The sequence below is a fragment of the Mytilus galloprovincialis genome, chromosome 11 (assembly GCF_965363235.1).
Source record: "Mytilus galloprovincialis chromosome 11, xbMytGall1.hap1.1, whole genome shotgun sequence".
In the NCBI taxonomy this organism is placed as follows: domain Eukaryota; kingdom Metazoa; phylum Mollusca; class Bivalvia; order Mytilida; family Mytilidae; genus Mytilus; species Mytilus galloprovincialis.
The window spans coordinates 10809588-10830472 of record NC_134848.1 but is presented as its reverse complement, the minus strand read 5'-3'; the positions used below and the strand labels follow the sequence as shown (position 1 = coordinate 10830472).

Sequence of the window (20885 nt, the reverse complement as noted above, 5' to 3'; positions counted from 1 at the left end):
AGTAGGGTACACAAAAGAGCAACCTAAATTCTGGAATGCAAATACTACCGTGCCACCTTAACCAAGACATAACAAACTTGAAACCAGTCATGACACCTATGATTCATAGACTTCTTACTTTGGAACATATTACAATAAAGAATACTAGTCTGCACTCATTTCTTACCAAAAAAAATGAAACATTACATCCCTACCCCATCTGGCAGATTTTCACTTTTTTTTCATTTTACCATTTTTACTTAAAGAGTGAACAAAACCCAAATATATTATGTTTCAAATCAACACAGAAGTCAAACATGGTGATTCAGGAGGAATTATTGGATTGCCAACTATGTTTATGGTTAATCTGACTAAAAGAAACAGTTTAAGCACCAAATCATGAAAACTGATATCAAAGTCCATTCCACATTTTACAGCATGCCTTATATTACTTTAAACATTTCCAGATTATGAGGGCAATACAACAAGAGTCTTTAGATTGCAGTTAACTATTATTCCAAAATCTGTTTGACAATACATGTACTAGAATACATCTCTAAGTTGACTGTTTGTCTATTTCTCATGTATGCATTAAGTTAAATTATGTCCCCTTACATAATCAATTTGCCTTTATTGTGCTTTTCACTATCAGAAAATATTAACAACTAATGGTATTTGCATGGAAAATGAATAAACCATTTAATCTTACTGATATAGCATCATAAATACATTCTTTGTCAAAAATAATGTCTAGTTAATGTACAGAAACCCCTATTTCTATCTCTTTTTCAGACCAATATGAGAGATAAATGACTAAGTAAGAACCCCTTAACCACTTACTGATTCCCCAAAAGCTCCTTCTGGTGTCATTTTACATTAGAACTACAAATTAAACCTCAAGAAAACTAGTATAGCTGTACTTGTGTTGAAAAAAATAAGAATTATGCAATTGATTTATTTCGGTGAAAATAATAGGATGTACATGCAACCGAAGAATGTCGCGTCTCAAATTTCAGTGGTTGCACATGTGTCAGACACTGCGAAAAGTTAAAGCGAGCATTTATAATTAAAAATATTTTGCAAGTTACATAAAAATAATGAAGTTCTACTTTCTAGGTAAATTTTTACATTATTACCTACACATCAGCCAAAATTTGCTGAATCAGCCATTTTTACTCTCAGGGGTGGAATTTAAGGCTTGTTTTTATCATAGTTGCCCTTAATCAACTTTTTATTGATAAACTTACAAATTGCATGGGTAAAAAAAGTTCCTTTATTGATTTAGTGTAAAAATATATATCCCCCTTAATTAAGGTGGCACGGTAGTATTTCCTGGCCCATAAGGGATAATGATAGCCTTTTTAGAATTTTCACCACTTTCTAACACTGCAAAAAATTCTACATTCACAGTTAACTGAAGTACTTTCATTTTACTATTCAGAAATGAATTTGAATATGTATCATGACCGTTTACTTTTTTTGCTATTTTTAAAAACCTAAGGCCACTAGTACTTTTAGGTATTTTATGGTGCAGTGAATACAAAATTTAAAAAAATTCTCAAAAATTCATTTTCATCTGTATGTAAAATTATTTCATATTTTTCTACACCTGATTCATCCCTCAGTTTGGGAAAGTATGTTCAGTTGATACTGTATTTTTTGTCCAATCACACTGTTTAGATACATTTACCTAAGTAGGGTACACAAAAGAGCAACCTAAATTCTGGAATGCAAATACTACCGTGCCACCTTAACCAAGACATAACAAACTTGAAACCAGTCATGACACCTATGATTCATAGACTTCTTACTTTGGAACATATTACAATAAAGAATACTAGTCTGCACTCATTTCTTACCAAAAAAAATGAAACATTACATCCCTACCCCATCTGGCAGATTTTCACTTTTTTTTCATTTTACCATTTTTACTTAAAGAGTGAACAAAACCCAAATATATTATGTTTCAAATCAACACAGAAGTCAAACATGGTGATTCAGGAGGAATTATTGGATTGCCAACTATGTTTATGGTTAATCTGACTAAAAGAAACAGTTTAAGCACCAAATCATGAAAACTGATATCAAAGTCCATTCCACATTTTACAGCATGCCTTATATTACTTTAAACATTTCCAGATTATGAGGGCAATACAACAAGAGTCTTTAGATTGCAGTTAACTATTATTCCAAAATCTGTTTGACAATACATGTACTAGAATACATCTCTAAGTTGACTGTTTGTCTATTTCTCATGTATGCATTAAGTTAAATTATGTCCCCTTACATAATCAATTTGCCTTTATTGTGCTTTTCACTATCAGAAAATATTAACAACTAATGGTATTTGCATGGAAAATGAATAAACCATTTAATCTTACTGATATAGCATCATAAATACATTCTTTGTCAAAAATAATGTCTAGTTAATGTACAGAAACCCCTATTTCTATCTCTTTTTCAGACCAATATGAGAGATAAATGACTAAGTAAGAACCCCTTAACCACTTACTGATTCCCCAAAAGCTCCTTCTGGTGTCATTTTACATTAGAACTACAAATTAAACCTCAAGAAAACTAGTATAGCTGTACTTGTGTTGAAAAAAATAAGAATTATGCAATTGATTTATTTCGGTGAAAATAATAGGATGTACATGCAACCGAAGAATGTCGCGTCTCAAATTTCAGTGGTTGCACATGTGTCAGACACTGCGAAAAGTTAAAGCGAGCATTTATAATTAAAAATATTTTGCAAGTTACATAAAAATAATGAAGTTCTACTTTCTAGGTAAATTTTTACATTATTACCTACACATCAGCCAAAATTTGCTGAATCAGCCATTTTTACTCTCAGGGGTGGAATTTAAGGCTTGTTTTTATCATAGTTGCCCTTAATCAACTTTTTATTGATAAACTTACAAATTGCATGGGTAAAAAAAGTTCCTTTATTGATTTAGTGTAAAAATATATATCCCCCTTAATTAAGGTGGCACGGTAGTATTTCCTGGCCCATAAGGGATAATGATAGCCTTTTTAGAATTTTCACCACTTTCTAACACTGCAAAAAATTCTACATTCACAGTTAACTGAAGTACTTTCATTTTACTATTCAGAAATGAATTTGAATATGTATCATGACCGTTTACTTTTTTTGCTATTTTTAAAAACCTAAGGCCACTAGTACTTTTAGGTATTTTATGGTGCAGTGAATACAAAATTTAAAAAAATTCTCAAAAATTCATTTTCATCTGTATGTAAAATTATTTCATATTTTTCTACACCTGATTCATCCCTCAGTTTGGGAAAGTATGTTCAGTTGATACTGTATTTTTTGTCCAATCACACTGTTTAGATACATTTACCTAAGTAGGGTACACAAAAGAGCAACCTAAATTCTGGAATGCAAATACTACCGTGCCACCTTAACCAAGACATAACAAACTTGAAACCAGTCATGACACCTATGATTCATAGACTTCTTACTTTGGAACATATTACAATAAAGAATACTAGTCTGCACTCATTTCTTACCAAAAAAAATGAAACATTACATCCCTACCCCATCTGGCAGATTTTCACTTTTTTTTCATTTTACCATTTTTACTTAAAGAGTGAACAAAACCCAAATATATTATGTTTCAAATCAACACAGAAGTCAAACATGGTGATTCAGGAGGAATTATTGGATTGCCAACTATGTTTATGGTTAATCTGACTAAAAGAAACAGTTTAAGCACCAAATCATGAAAACTGATATCAAAGTCCATTCCACATTTTACAGCATGCCTTATATTACTTTAAACATTTCCAGATTATGAGGGCAATACAACAAGAGTCTTTAGATTGCAGTTAACTATTATTCCAAAATCTGTTTGACAATACATGTACTAGAATACATCTCTAAGTTGACTGTTTGTCTATTTCTCATGTATGCATTAAGTTAAATTATGTCCCCTTACATAATCAATTTGCCTTTATTGTGCTTTTCACTATCAGAAAATATTAACAACTAATGGTATTTGCATGGAAAATGAATAAACCATTTAATCTTACTGATATAGCATCATAAATACATTCTTTGTCAAAAATAATGTCTAGTTAATGTACAGAAACCCCTATTTCTATCTCTTTTTCAGACCAATATGAGAGATAAATGACTAAGTAAGAACCCCTTAACCACTTACTGATTCCCCAAAAGCTCCTTCTGGTGTCATTTTACATTAGAACTACAAATTAAACCTCAAGAAAACTAGTATAGCTGTACTTGTGTTGAAAAAAATAAGAATTATGCAATTGATTTATTTCGGTGAAAATAATAGGATGTACATGCAACCGAAGAATGTCGCGTCTCAAATTTCAGTGGTTGCACATGTGTCAGACACTGCGAAAAGTTAAAGCGAGCATTTATAATTAAAAATATTTTGCAAGTTACATAAAAATAATGAAGTTCTACTTTCTAGGTAAATTTTTACATTATTACCTACACATCAGCCAAAATTTGCTGAATCAGCCATTTTTACTCTCAGGGGTGGAATTTAAGGCTTGTTTTTATCATAGTTGCCCTTAATCAACTTTTTATTGATAAACTTACAAATTGCATGGGTAAAAAAAGTTCCTTTATTGATTTAGTGTAAAAATATATATCCCCCTTAATTAAGGTGGCACGGTAGTATTTCCTGGCCCATAAGGGATAATGATAGCCTTTTTAGAATTTTCACCACTTTCTAACACTGCAAAAAATTCTACATTCACAGTTAACTGAAGTACTTTCATTTTACTATTCAGAAATGAATTTGAATATGTATCATGACCGTTTACTTTTTTTGCTATTTTTAAAAACCTAAGGCCACTAGTACTTTTAGGTATTTTATGGTGCAGTGAATACAAAATTTAAAAAAATTCTCAAAAATTCATTTTCATCTGTATGTAAAATTATTTCATATTTTTCTACACCTGATTCATCCCTCAGTTTGGGAAAGTATGTTCAGTTGATACTGTATTTTTTGTCCAATCACACTGTTTAGATACATTTACCTAAGTAGGGTACACAAAAGAGCAACCTAAATTCTGGAATGCAAATACTACCGTGCCACCTTAACCAAGACATAACAAACTTGAAACCAGTCATGACACCTATGATTCATAGACTTCTTACTTTGGAACATATTACAATAAAGAATACTAGTCTGCACTCATTTCTTACCAAAAAAAATGAAACATTACATCCCTACCCCATCTGGCAGATTTTCACTTTTTTTTCATTTTACCATTTTTACTTAAAGAGTGAACAAAACCCAAATATATTATGTTTCAAATCAACACAGAAGTCAAACATGGTGATTCAGGAGGAATTATTGGATTGCCAACTATGTTTATGGTTAATCTGACTAAAAGAAACAGTTTAAGCACCAAATCATGAAAACTGATATCAAAGTCCATTCCACATTTTACAGCATGCCTTATATTACTTTAAACATTTCCAGATTATGAGGGCAATACAACAAGAGTCTTTAGATTGCAGTTAACTATTATTCCAAAATCTGTTTGACAATACATGTACTAGAATACATCTCTAAGTTGACTGTTTGTCTATTTCTCATGTATGCATTAAGTTAAATTATGTCCCCTTACATAATCAATTTGCCTTTATTGTGCTTTTCACTATCAGAAAATATTAACAACTAATGGTATTTGCATGGAAAATGAATAAACCATTTAATCTTACTGATATAGCATCATAAATACATTCTTTGTCAAAAATAATGTCTAGTTAATGTACAGAAACCCCTATTTCTATCTCTTTTTCAGACCAATATGAGAGATAAATGACTAAGTAAGAACCCCTTAACCACTTACTGATTCCCCAAAAGCTCCTTCTGGTGTCATTTTACATTAGAACTACAAATTAAACCTCAAGAAAACTAGTATAGCTGTACTTGTGTTGAAAAAAATAAGAATTATGCAATTGATTTATTTCGGTGAAAATAATAGGATGTACATGCAACCGAAGAATGTCGCGTCTCAAATTTCAGTGGTTGCACATGTGTCAGACACTGCGAAAAGTTAAAGCGAGCATTTATAATTAAAAATATTTTGCAAGTTACATAAAAATAATGAAGTTCTACTTTCTAGGTAAATTTTTACATTATTACCTACACATCAGCCAAAATTTGCTGAATCAGCCATTTTTACTCTCAGGGGTGGAATTTAAGGCTTGTTTTTATCATAGTTGCCCTTAATCAACTTTTTATTGATAAACTTACAAATTGCATGGGTAAAAAAAGTTCCTTTATTGATTTAGTGTAAAAATATATATCCCCCTTAATTAAGGTGGCACGGTAGTATTTCCTGGCCCATAAGGGATAATGATAGCCTTTTTAGAATTTTCACCACTTTCTAACACTGCAAAAAATTCTACATTCACAGTTAACTGAAGTACTTTCATTTTACTATTCAGAAATGAATTTGAATATGTATCATGACCGTTTACTTTTTTTGCTATTTTTAAAAACCTAAGGCCACTAGTACTTTTAGGTATTTTATGGTGCAGTGAATACAAAATTTAAAAAAATTCTCAAAAATTCATTTTCATCTGTATGTAAAATTATTTCATATTTTTCTACACCTGATTCATCCCTCAGTTTGGGAAAGTATGTTCAGTTGATACTGTATTTTTTGTCCAATCACACTGTTTAGATACATTTACCTAAGTAGGGTACACAAAAGAGCAACCTAAATTCTGGAATGCAAATACTACCGTGCCACCTTAACCAAGACATAACAAACTTGAAACCAGTCATGACACCTATGATTCATAGACTTCTTACTTTGGAACATATTACAATAAAGAATACTAGTCTGCACTCATTTCTTACCAAAAAAAATGAAACATTACATCCCTACCCCATCTGGCAGATTTTCACTTTTTTTTCATTTTACCATTTTTACTTAAAGAGTGAACAAAACCCAAATATATTATGTTTCAAATCAACACAGAAGTCAAACATGGTGATTCAGGAGGAATTATTGGATTGCCAACTATGTTTATGGTTAATCTGACTAAAAGAAACAGTTTAAGCACCAAATCATGAAAACTGATATCAAAGTCCATTCCACATTTTACAGCATGCCTTATATTACTTTAAACATTTCCAGATTATGAGGGCAATACAACAAGAGTCTTTAGATTGCAGTTAACTATTATTCCAAAATCTGTTTGACAATACATGTACTAGAATACATCTCTAAGTTGACTGTTTGTCTATTTCTCATGTATGCATTAAGTTAAATTATGTCCCCTTACATAATCAATTTGCCTTTATTGTGCTTTTCACTATCAGAAAATATTAACAACTAATGGTATTTGCATGGAAAATGAATAAACCATTTAATCTTACTGATATAGCATCATAAATACATTCTTTGTCAAAAATAATGTCTAGTTAATGTACAGAAACCCCTATTTCTATCTCTTTTTCAGACCAATATGAGAGATAAATGACTAAGTAAGAACCCCTTAACCACTTACTGATTCCCCAAAAGCTCCTTCTGGTGTCATTTTACATTAGAACTACAAATTAAACCTCAAGAAAACTAGTATAGCTGTACTTGTGTTGAAAAAAATAAGAATTATGCAATTGATTTATTTCGGTGAAAATAATAGGATGTACATGCAACCGAAGAATGTCGCGTCTCAAATTTCAGTGGTTGCACATGTGTCAGACACTGCGAAAAGTTAAAGCGAGCATTTATAATTAAAAATATTTTGCAAGTTACATAAAAATAATGAAGTTCTACTTTCTAGGTAAATTTTTACATTATTACCTACACATCAGCCAAAATTTGCTGAATCAGCCATTTTTACTCTCAGGGGTGGAATTTAAGGCTTGTTTTTATCATAGTTGCCCTTAATCAACTTTTTATTGATAAACTTACAAATTGCATGGGTAAAAAAAGTTCCTTTATTGATTTAGTGTAAAAATATATATCCCCCTTAATTAAGGTGGCACGGTAGTATTTCCTGGCCCATAAGGGATAATGATAGCCTTTTTAGAATTTTCACCACTTTCTAACACTGCAAAAAATTCTACATTCACAGTTAACTGAAGTACTTTCATTTTACTATTCAGAAATGAATTTGAATATGTATCATGACCGTTTACTTTTTTTGCTATTTTTAAAAACCTAAGGCCACTAGTACTTTTAGGTATTTTATGGTGCAGTGAATACAAAATTTAAAAAAATTCTCAAAAATTCATTTTCATCTGTATGTAAAATTATTTCATATTTTTCTACACCTGATTCATCCCTCAGTTTGGGAAAGTATGTTCAGTTGATACTGTATTTTTTGTCCAATCACACTGTTTAGATACATTTACCTAAGTAGGGTACACAAAAGAGCAACCTAAATTCTGGAATGCAAATACTACCGTGCCACCTAAAAATAAAATACTTCCTGTTTTGGTACTCCGCATTTAATATGAAATTATTTTGAAAAATTAAGAATTTAAATAAAAATCAACATTACAATTTTTTACACTTCATGATTTGCGTTAATTTTATCAAACATTTTTTTTTAAAAAGGAAAAGAAAAACCAGACAACATTTACTGCAGAACTGTCATGGATAGAAGGTGCAGATGACATTTTTTTATGAGAAAGTTTATAACTAAATTGCACATCTTTTAAACAATCAGAAAAGGCAAACACTCTATAATATATTCAAGTCATGTATTCTTAATTTATTTGATAACTTTTGAATTGAAATAAAACCCTAAATTAATTTGCAGATACCTGTAGTGCTCAGGTGAAGTCAGCTGATTTTTGTTTACATTTTTTACCTTTTATTTTTGTCCGTGATTTGTGTGTGTGTTGTAATAAGATATGACCTATACCCTTATTTCTGTATAAAGTGTAAAGAAAATAAGCAAATTAAATGTTACCCCATCCATGTTACATCAATTTATTTAATTAATTACTTCCTGATCAGGCTTATTTAAATTTTTGAGATTCCCATGTCTTTAGTTTGGCTGGATTTGACTATCTGGACTTAACAATGCTGTTTGTGTTCTTTATATAAATGGGACCAGCAGATAAAGGGACATGCATCTAAGGATTATTTAACATTTGAAATCCTCTTATCAGTCCGTCGGAAGGGGACGATAAATGGCTGACCCGTGTTATCCCTGATTCACGTTTGCCCTGGTATCTGTCCGCCCTGATTCCTGTTCGCCCAGGGTCCTTTCGCCCTGATTTTTTTATTTTTTTCTTATTGTCCTGATTTCATAGTTTTAAGTATTTTAACGAAATATGTTAAAGTTTGTTGAAAAATTGACAGAATATTTATATTCTCGCAATCAATTTATCATTTTCCCTTTGATTTACAGAGTAAAATACTGGAATACAATGTATTTCTCTTTATTGATTACTACTTTCAGAGTATAATACTAAATGAACATGTAAACATACATGTTTCACGATTTACAGTTCGTACATCATTGTTTTCATTAATTCTAGCTATATATTTTATCAAAAACAAAACGTTTGATTTTTATTAATAATCCATCAAAAGACTAGTATCACAATAATCAGTGATCCGAATTATTTTGTCATTGGACAATTTTAATGATCCTAAACAAGCCATACACTTTTAAATATTTCCCTGTTTCCATAAATTTCAAGAATATATACCATAGAAATATCTGAATAAGTTTATTCAACTTAAATGCCCTGAATATTAATATTTTTTAAGTAGGGCGAACAGACTCTATGGGCGAACGATCTCAGGGCGAACGTACCCAGGGCGAACATGTTATTAGGGCGAACAGTCCCGATACCAGAGAGAGCCATACCTCTTGCACGTTAAAGACACCCATGTAGATTTCGAAAAAGAGTAGGCTAATGCAGCTACAAGGCAGCTCTCGCACCTGCAAAGTGGAAAGGGATTAATATAAGTTGCAAAACTTGTTTCCCAATCCACTATAAATAAATATGTTTAAACTAAGTCAGGGGACTTACTTAAACAAGTGATTTTCTAAATCACTGATTCAAGTAACATTATTTCCATAAAGGTTGGAAGTTAGAGTTGTCTTTCTTTAATAATCACCGATTTAAGTAGTACAAATTAATCACAAGAAAAAGTGATTAAATTTTATTGTAGCTTTAAATATAGAATACTAATGATCCAGGGACTAATTATGTTTTTAAACTTATCAGAACCAACATCTGTGTTGTCTAGGATGACCAGGTCATTTCAGGTGATGACCTTGTACTGAATCTAGGATAATGACATAAAAATCACTTGTTTAAGTATCAGACCTCAATTTCCTTCCCAAAAATCACTTCTTTAAGTATCATTCTGTTAATAACCCCCACTAATTTCAACACCCCCGAACAGTGAAATTTTTATCGCGAACAGTAGAATTTTATTACATAATCTGAAAGATGAAACCTTGAACTTCACAGGAAAAATACTCCCACTGCTGTGAAAAATCTTTTAAGAAAATATCAGTTCATTATGTAAAGCCATTATTATAGCATTTTTTCAACTAAAATAGAATTTTCAGCTAAATGATAGCATCAAAGGCATAAACCTTGCTACTTAAAAGAAGCAAAAAGTTCATATTTTTTAATTTTACTGATTAAAAGATATTATTTAAACCTACGTGTTTAAAATTTTGAAAAAAACTACAAAATCCCAATTTGTGACAAAACCTCGAATTTGCTACTCAAATAAGTGATTTAAAAATCACTTATTTCAGTAAGTCCCCTGACTGCTTATAATAGCCTAGTTATGATATAATATATAAAAGTAGCCGCATTTTTGCGCCTGTCCCAAGTCAGGAGCCTCTGGCCTATGTTAGTCTTGTATCATTTTTAATTTTTGTTTCTTGTTTACAATTTGGAGTTTAGTATGGCGTTCATTATCACTGAACTAGTATATATATATATTTGTTTAGGGGCCAGCTGAAGGAAGCTTCTGGGTGCGGATTTCTCCCTGCATTGCAGACCTGTTGGTGACCTTCTGCTGTTGTCTGTTCTATGGTCGGGTTGTTGTCTCTTTGACACATTCCCCATTTCCATTCTCAATTTTATATATACATAATAAACGCCTAAAAAGTGTACAAAACAATACAAATATTAAAAAAAGAAAACAATAAAACCATACTTTGACCTAAATTGGTTTACTTTTATAAATTGTTACTTGGATGGAGAGTTGTCTCATTGGCATTCATACCACATCTTCTTATATTTATGTAATTATCTATAAATATTTGGGATAACAGATATCCTTCAATAGTATGATCACGATCTGATGATGTAAAATGATTCATATGAATTTAATCTTGAAATCTATACAATAAAAACAATTAAACCAAATCACAAAAACACTTGTCTATGTACCACACATGTACAATTATAAATATAAAAAATGACAAATTAAAATGTTATATAACTATTCACAACAGTAAAATTGAGAATGGAAATGGGGAATGTGCCAAAGAGACAACAATCTGACCATAGAGCTGACAACAGCAGAAGGTCACCAACAGGTCTTCAATGCAACGAGAAATTCTCGCACCCGGTGACTGCATAAATATAAGATATGATTGGTGGCGAATTTAGAAGCAAGAATGAAAATGATAGAAAGAAAATTACTTGACGACACTGCCCACCAATCATATATATATTAAAAAATGTAATTTTGGACTGGATCTCAATTTTTTTATAGATTGTCTAGCGATGATGAAGAATCGTTTGAATTTGTTGATGCTTTGGAGGAAACAGGGGAGTATGTCATGCCTGATGTTGCTTCCGAAGCCAAAGAGGATGGAGCCATAGTAGATGAAAATCGACCTGACCTTCAGGTTTTTCATTCAGCTTTAGACTTATGTGGGAAGAATATAGACCTCTCAAAATTCGTAGTTGATGAAACTAATAAAGAATTTAAAAAAAGACCAATAAAGACGTCTGTCAATTCAACAAAAGGGCAAACACAGCACGACAAGGGTCAGGTCAAAGGTCAAACTGAAAAGGTTGTGAAAGATTTTACTGTTAATAAGGAAAACATATCTTGTATTGATCCTATTTCAAAGCATGCAGATTTATGCCAAGAAGGGGCATGCAGTAGTGTAGGAAACGATATCAAAGAAGAGGGGTTTGATAATTTTAACCATTTCAAAATAACAAGTGAAAGCTTTAATGATAATCATGATAAAATAACCTGTGCTTCTTGCAAGTCAGAACGACAAAAATGTCAAGACAAACAGGTATTTGTTCAAAGTGGAGATAACTCTGCAATTTGTAAAGACAGGACTATTCTAAAGGGAGGCAACTGCATTCAGGACACAGGTCAGATAGATGGCTCCCACTCAGGCAGAGTGTTGGACCAATCTAGACCCCTGCAATCTGAAAACAGTTTTCAAGGTGTTGAAAATTTAAATGGCACAAGTATAAATTCATGTAACATTCACAAGAGTGAAATTTCAAATAATCAGAGTCAAAATACTCAATCTAGTCAAATAAATGAATGCTCACAACAAAATACTAGTCAATCAAACCAAATTCAAGACAATGCAAAAATACATGTGTGTAATGCAGTCAATTTGTCGTCTGCTGATCTTCATCAAAATTTGTGTGATAGTAATACTGAGGCTGTAAAAAATGATAAGAAAAAGTCTACGCTACATCTGGATTGTTCGCAGACAGTACCAATGGAAACTAATCAATTGAGTGGAACTTTTAGTCCAGCATTTAAACGGGAAAAACCTTTATGTAAAGAGGAATTTGAAAAGATGTTTGACGAGGATGGAAGAATTGTGGATGAGCATGCCCTGAGGAAAGCTGTGTTTATGGGTAATTATATGTGAACATTGTGGTGCATTGTGGGATTTTACATGTACATATATATACAAATGATATAGGGCATTGTAGGGTTTTAGATATTTATGCTTTATAGTAAATACACCTAATTGCTATTTATTCCATTCCGGATAAGTTCTAAAATTACACAACTTTTTCATCCAGTTGAAGCTATCTGGGACCCTGTTTAAACAATTCACCATGCATGATACTTTTTTTTTTTTAAATGAGACCTGTTTAAACTACTGTAAATACTTCAAACAAAATATTTTTTTACTTCAATTTTAATTTCGAAAAAAGTGGATCATACTATATCAAAAGTTTCTTGATGATCACTTTCTAAAGTTTTTTCTCCCTCAGCTCACTACTGCTGACCTCCATTTTTCGGCCGGTGACCCAAACAGGAAGTTGTATAAATGACTGTTTTTCCCGGAATGGACTAAATAGTGATAAGGTTTAAAAGAGTGGTGAAAGATACATTGTATCAGCATGATGATTACCAGAGGGACATTCAAATTCATAAGTCTAAAATAAATTGTCAACGCTATGACTAAGAAGGATAAAAATCAACAAACAACAGTTCACAAAACAATATATAGAAAACTACAGATTGAGAAACACGAAACCCCACCAAAAATGGGTCAATCTCATGTGTTCCATAAGGGCAAATGTTCATGTTTTAATGTACAATGTACCTTACATGTACATGAACATGCCTAAATAGAAAATTTTTTCACAACTCAATAGTCATGATAGTCATACATGTTTATGTATATGAAATATTTACTTGGTTAAAAACTTTTTTATTTCATCTATAGCAAAGCTTGAAAAGGTGTTCAATAAAATTTAGAATGGAAATGGGGAATGTGTCAAAGAGACAACAACCCAACCAACAGCAAAAGGTCACTAACATGTCAAACATTTGTTTATCACTCTATATGACACTATATATGTTGTATTGTAGAAAATTTCATTTGTAGCTTTCATTATATTCTGTGGGAAATATTTCATTGCTATATAAAGGCAACAGTAGTATACCGCTGTTCAAAACTCGTAAATCTTTGGACAAAAAACAAAATCGTGGTAACAAACTAAAACTGAGGAAAACGCATTAAATATAAGAGGAGAACAACGACACAACATTAAAATGTAACACACACAGCAACGGACTAAGCATTAGACAAAATCTGATGAGAATAACCAATATAACATCAAAACCAAATACATGAATTTGGGATAGAAAAGTACCGTGACACGTCTTATAGAAATGTGAATTCACACTCAAATATAGGAGAAAACAAACGACACAACGGAAACACAACGTAAAAATGTTACACACACAGAAACGAACTATGATATAACAATGGCCATTTTCCTGACTTGGTACAGGACAATTAATTGATTTTATTCTTTCACAGGAGGAGTTGAACCTAGTATAAGAAAGAAAGTCTGGCATTTCTTGTTTGGATTTTTTCCTTGCTCGTCAACATCAAGGTAAAATACAATCTTTATAGAAATAAACATATCAGTAAAACAAATGTAAGCATAAAATTAATAATGGAAATGGGCAATGGGTCAAAGAGACAACAACTCTTCCAAATTAAAGAGCTAAAAAAAGCCAAAGGCTGGCACAATTACATTCAAAGTTATTCAGTGGCATATTTCAAATAAAACCATTCAGTTGAAGTTTGCTGCAAAACCTCTATTCACGTTTGAATTAACAAATCAGAAAGTAACAAGTCCAGCCTAATACATTGTATATATATATGTATTTAAACTTTATTTTTGTGAGAGCCCAGTTGCTTTTTTTAATTAACTATAAACAATTACACGTTACATGTATACTGAAATGTTCATGGCTAACAATTAGGTATTTTTATGCCCGCTTTGCAAGACAAATGGGGCATTATTAATGTGTTACCCTTGGTTGTGCATCCGTCCCAATTTCCTTTGAAAAGCATGTGCAGATGTGTGAGCGAGGGCATTCATGTCCCCAGACACACACGTTTTATTTCTTGTGAAATTTTTTGTAATAACACTCATAGAACTTTTTTTTTTTTAATAAAATAAAATCTTTTATTGCACACTCATTAAACTTGCATGTATGCTGATGTCCTTCAACTTATAATTTTTCATAGCCTTTTTTAATTTATGTATCCATTTTTTTGTCCCACATACATGTTGGGTCCTTTTTTTTAATTGGTCATGTTTATGCATCTGTTTGTCTTGTCTGTCCATGTGTTTAATTGTCATGTTTGTTCGTCTGTCTATCCCGCTTCAGTTTAACGTTTTTGGTCGAGGTAGTTTTTGATGAAGTTTAATCAACTTGAAACTAATAAACATGCGTATCATGTTCCCTATGATATGATCTTTCTAATTTTTATACCAAAATAGAGTTTTTACCACAATGTCAGGGTCCATTGACCATAAAAAATGATAGTGCAAGTGGGGCATCGTTGTGCTATGGACACATTCTTGTTTTTGTTTGTTACAGAGAAAGAGAGGATATATTGATAGATTATATGATGAAGTACCATGAACAGAAATCAAGATGGAAGACAATGCTGGTGTTAAATGCCAAACCTGGAGGTAATTATACTCTGAGTATAAAAATATCATTGAGATAATCATACACTACATATAAAAAAAATACCATCAGGGTAAAAAGAAAAACTCTGTATAAAAATAACATTGAGGAAATTATACTCTTTCCTTAAAAATACCATCAAGGTATTTGTACTTTTTGTATGAAAATACCAGGTAATTATACTCTTTCTATAAAAAGACAATTGAGGTAATTATAATCTTTCTATAAAAAAGACAATCAAGGTAATTATCATCTTTGTAAAAAAAAACATCGAGGTAGTTACACTCTTTCTATAAAAATACCATCAATGTAATCGTATTCTTTTTATATAAATATCATCAAGGTTATTTTACTCTCTGTATAAAAGAGGGACTAAAGATACCAAAGGGACAGTCAAACTCATAAATCTAAAACAAACTGACAACGCCATGGCTAAAAATGAAAAAGACAAACAGAAAAACAATAGTACACATGACACAACATAGAAAACTAAAGAATAAACAACACGAACCCCACCAAAAACTAGGGGTGATCTCAAGTGCTCCGGAAGGGTAAGCAGATCCTGCTCCACATGTGGCACCCGTCGTGTTGCTTATGTGATTACAAATCCGGTAAATAGTCTAATTCGGTAGGTCACATTCATGAAAGGGAGGGGATTGTAGTTACGACGTAAGGAACATATCCGATATCATTTGTGAAATGGTTATTCCATAAAAATACCATTGAAAATTCTCTCTACCCTTTAAATGTTAATTGGCACTGTTTTTTTATTTGATTAACTTGATTAGAAAAATATTGCCATCCATTAACTAGCTTGATCTTTATCCAACTATAGTAGTAAAACTATAATGGTTTACTTTTGTAAATTGTTACTTGGATGGAGAGTTGTGGCACTCATCCCACATCTCCCTATATCTATAATAGAATTGAGAATGGAAATGGGAAATGTGTCAAAGAGACAACTACCCGACCATAGAACAGATAACAGCAGAAGGTCACCAACAGGTCTTCAATGCAGCCAGAAATTCCCATAGACGTCCTTCAGCTGGCCCCTAAACAAATACTAAACTCCAAATTGTACACAAGAAACTAAAAATAAAAATAAAACAAGACTAACAAAGGCCAGAGGTTATATAGGCATAATATCATTTGATAAATTTGCTTTCTTTTCTAGCATCACTATTGGAACAAGGGTTAGTTGCCAGGTACCAGATAGACACCACAAACAGGGCTGTCAGAAGTCCAGACGGAGAGTTTAACGACCCAATATCTGAGTTTGAGACACTACAGTTTAATCTCATGGCAGGAAAGATGAAGACTGCTGACCCAGATTTTAAAGCTATGTCAAAAAGTTTTCCTGATTTAAATATCAATTCGCCAGAACTTAAACAGAAAATTGATTTCATGAAAATTCAATCACAGGTTAGTAAAGTACACTCAAGATGGTAAAGTGAAAAAAATACTCATTTTGGTGAATTTTATTATTCAATATAAGGGTTGATCTTAGAAAAATATTCACAGTACAGTGAATTTATTACCATTCATTTGATACCAATTTTGGTGGACTTTTTAGATACCCGGAAACCATGTAGTCCAAGAAATGACAAATTTTCTACAGAAATGTATACACATTTTGACAAAACCATGAAATCAAAAGACCTTGAAATAAACTCATCATAGTAACCAGGACTAAATTTAGTATATACGCCAGACGCGCGTTTTGTCTACAAAAGACTCATCAGTGACGCTCGAATCCAAAAAATGATAAAAAGGCCAAATAAAGTACGAAGTTTAAGAGCATTGAGGACCAAAATTCCTAAAAGTTTTGCCAAATACAGCTAAGGTAATCTATGCCTGAGGTAGAAAAGCCTTAGTATTTCAAAAAATTCAAGTTTTTCTTAATCCAATAAAATATTAATAAATACACAGTATTTGAAAAAAATATATTTATTTAAAAATATATCAGTATTTTTTTTATTCTTATTTTGGTATTTACAAGGTTCTCGTAAACAGACATAATATAAATGTAAAGAACCTGTGGAGCCATTTGCGAGTCATAGATAAAGATGTTCCTCGAACTGATAGGGACCATGAATTTTTTAAGTAAGTATTTATTTAATATGGACTTTTTTTTAACAGGTGACATGTTGTTTGGGGAAAAAAATATGTACACAGGCAAAATTTGCTCACATGAATTTCACATGAATCTCACATGAAATTCACATGAAAAATTTCATGTGAGATTCACCTCAATCGAGCTTATACATGAAACTCACGTGAAACTTTTCATGTGAATTTCACGTGAATTGAGATTCACCTGAATCTGATGTGAAATTTACAACATTTTTTTTTTTTTTTTATATTTTTCATGATTTTGATTAAATTTGAAAATTTAGATGTTATTTGAAATACTCTATTTTAAAAATTCATGTGAATTCACATAAAAAAAATTACGTGATTTTCATGTGATATTAACATGAGTTTCACATGAGAATCATGTGAAACTCACAAAAACTGATTTCACGTGAGTTTCACGTATAAGCTCGTTTGAGGTGAAATTGATGTGAATTTCACATGATAATTCACATGAAATTGATGTGAGTGAAATTTGCCTGTGTATCCTTCTGTCCATCAGGTCTTGTTATGTGCATAATTCTTGCCAGATTTGGATGAAACTATATTTAGGTTAATATATTGACAATCATAATTTTGAAAAATCAGTTTAAATCTAATGTGTTTAAAAGACTTAATAATGTCTTTGAAAATATTAATTATATTGGAGAGTGCATTGTATTTACTCTAACCCCTTTATTTCTGTTTAGATATTTATAAAATTTCAAGAACAAAAAAAGAGTTTTAAGTTATTGTCCTTGTGGGGAACATATTACTTTGTTCTTTAATTCAAATACATATATGCATGAACAAAAAAAATCTTGTATCATCTTTAGATCATGCAGATAATACCAAGTATTTTCTTTAACACTTCTCCTGCCATATACTTAATTATTGATAAATTTAGTATATTACATACCACATAAGATGTTGGTCTTACTGGCTGAATATTGCAGTTATCTTTTCAATCCATTCATCCATCTATATGTCTATCCATTGGTCTAATATTCATCAGTCTTAAAAATGAGCAGAATAACTATCATTGCATTTTCTTTACCAAAAAAACATAAATCTGAAATTCAAACACATCAATTAAATATTTAGCAGTTTATATTGAAAAATGTAGCAGAGCTCAAAATGATTAAACCAAGATTGCCCAGTATTTTAAACAGGAAATGAAAAAAAAAAACCCACTAATTCGAATGTTCAAGGAATTGCAAATTTTCTAAAGATTTTGTATGCAGAGATTGGCTAAACCACGAAATCAAATATTCATGAAAGTGCAAGTTTTCCTTAATCAACAAAAAATTAATGAATCCACACTTTAAACTTCTTTCTGGAGGAGAACATTGAATCTTTACTTTTAACAGTCTGACTGTTGTCCACTTAACCATAAATTTACATGTATTTCTTTCTGGAGAACATTGAATCTTTACTTTTCACAGTCTGACTGTTGTCCACTTAACCATAAATTTACATGTATTTCTTTCTGGAGAACATTGAATCTTTACTTTTCTTAGTCTGACTGTTGTCCACTTAACCACAAAATGACATGTATTTCTTTCTGGAGAACATTGATTCTTTACTTTACAGTTTGACCATTGTCCATTTGATACTAAATTTACATGTATTTCTTTCTGGAGAACATTGAATCTTTACTTTACAGTTTGACCATTGTCCATATGATTCTAAAGTTACATGTATTTCTTCCGGAGACCATTGATTCTTTACTTTACAGTTTGACCATTGTCCATTTGACTATAAATTTACATGTTTTTCTTTTTAGGGGACCATTAAATCCGAACCTTACAGTATTACGAGAAGTGCTTGCCACATTTGCAGCATTTCATCCAAAGATTGGTTATGCCCAGGGCATGAATGATATCTTAGCTAGATTCTTGGTTGTGTTTGATTCAGAGGTAATTTTATGTTTAGTAAATCAAGAATTCACAACCCTGTTAAAATTGATTCAGTGGTAATTGCTGTAATTTGAGAAATTATTAGAATGCTAATATTAGTTGCCAAGACTGTGACAGTTTCAAGTTTGATATAAATAGTAAAAACTTGAAATATACAATTTCAGAAGAGATTTTTTTCCTTTCATATGTTTCCAATTATTTTAATTAGATTTCACAGTTTTGCCTGTGGTCAAGGTTTTTCAACAATAAAAGTTCACATTAATTTCTGAACAGTTCAGTTAATCTTGTTGTCATTGGTTCAGCAGAAATTGTATGCATATTCAGTAAAACCTTATAATAACACCGTGTATCATCGTACAGCGAATATAGGTACTAACCAAGCGGGCATGAGCGATTTTGATCTTACACGGTAACGACAAATTTTGTACTTCAATCTAAATATAATTGCTGTTTTAAGAAATGATTTGGTCGTAGGTTGATGATTAGAGATGTCTCATTTTTTCCCCAAAATAAGAGGGACTACTTAAACATTGTAAAAGCATGTGCAAATACTTGTCAAAGAAGTTGGCCCTCGTCTCATCCGATATAATTCTATATTCCTTGCAACTCTTTTTCTGATAGAAGGTCAATGTGTGTGTATAATAAGTATAGCTGTTTCAATAATTGGCATTGAAATCTTTCATACATATGTTATTTTTCGATATTTTATCCCTAAAGAAGCATTGTGTACGGTGTTTAGCTGACCAAATAAATCCTTATGTACGGTGCATAGTTAAGTTGTTGTACACCGTACACAAAAACATTATTTTCATACTCGTTTATTACCCAAAAAGTTTCAAGGAATGAGTAATCACAGGTAGGTTTATGATTGGTAACTATAACTTTTGCCCTGTATTAGGTTTCTTTCAGATAAAACATGTAAATGTCTCAACAACTGTATCGAAAGTGAAAGTTGGTGTTGAGATTCACAACTATTTGCGCATGTACAAGTTAATTGTTCTTACTAGTATATGAAAGTTGTTTTATGAATAGGAAAAAATCTATGCGAAAATTATTTGGGAGTAGGAATTTCAAATGTTGAGAAATGTACATTGAATATTGATAAAGCAAAACAAAGATTTTCGTTACCGTGTAAGGTCAAAATCGATCATGCCCGCTTGGTTAGTACTTATATCCGGTGTACTGATGATACACGGTGAATAAGTCGAACCCTGTTGAAACTGAAAACCTGTCTCATTATTTCACAATGCAAAAAGAAATGAATTTCATCTTCAACTAATCTATCTTCTTTTTATATTGTTGATTATTTTAGGTGGAAACCTACTGGTGGTTCTCACATTACATTTCCAAGAAACAACAGTACACTGAATTTAACAATGTAAAAAGAAATAAATTTCATCTTCAATTAAACTATCATTTATGAGTAAA

General features: G+C 31.5%; 1 protein-coding gene across 1 annotated transcript in view; it reads left to right on the top strand.

The window, feature by feature from the left end:
* Nucleotides 1–11520: 11520 nt before the first annotated feature.
* Nucleotides 11521–20885, top strand: part of LOC143051635 (uncharacterized) — a 31534-nt gene continuing 22169 nt past the window's right edge. Inside the window, exons 1-6 of the mRNA XM_076224536.1 lie at nt 11521–12833; nt 14258–14333; nt 15334–15428; nt 16601–16848; nt 17426–17529; nt 19325–19457. Of these exons, the coding sequence (XP_076080651.1) occupies nt 11777–12833; nt 14258–14333; nt 15334–15428; nt 16601–16848; nt 17426–17529; nt 19325–19457 (1713 nt within the window). The 5' untranslated portion in view covers nt 11521–11776. The remainder of the gene's footprint in view (nt 12834–14257; nt 14334–15333; nt 15429–16600; nt 16849–17425; nt 17530–19324; nt 19458–20885) is intronic.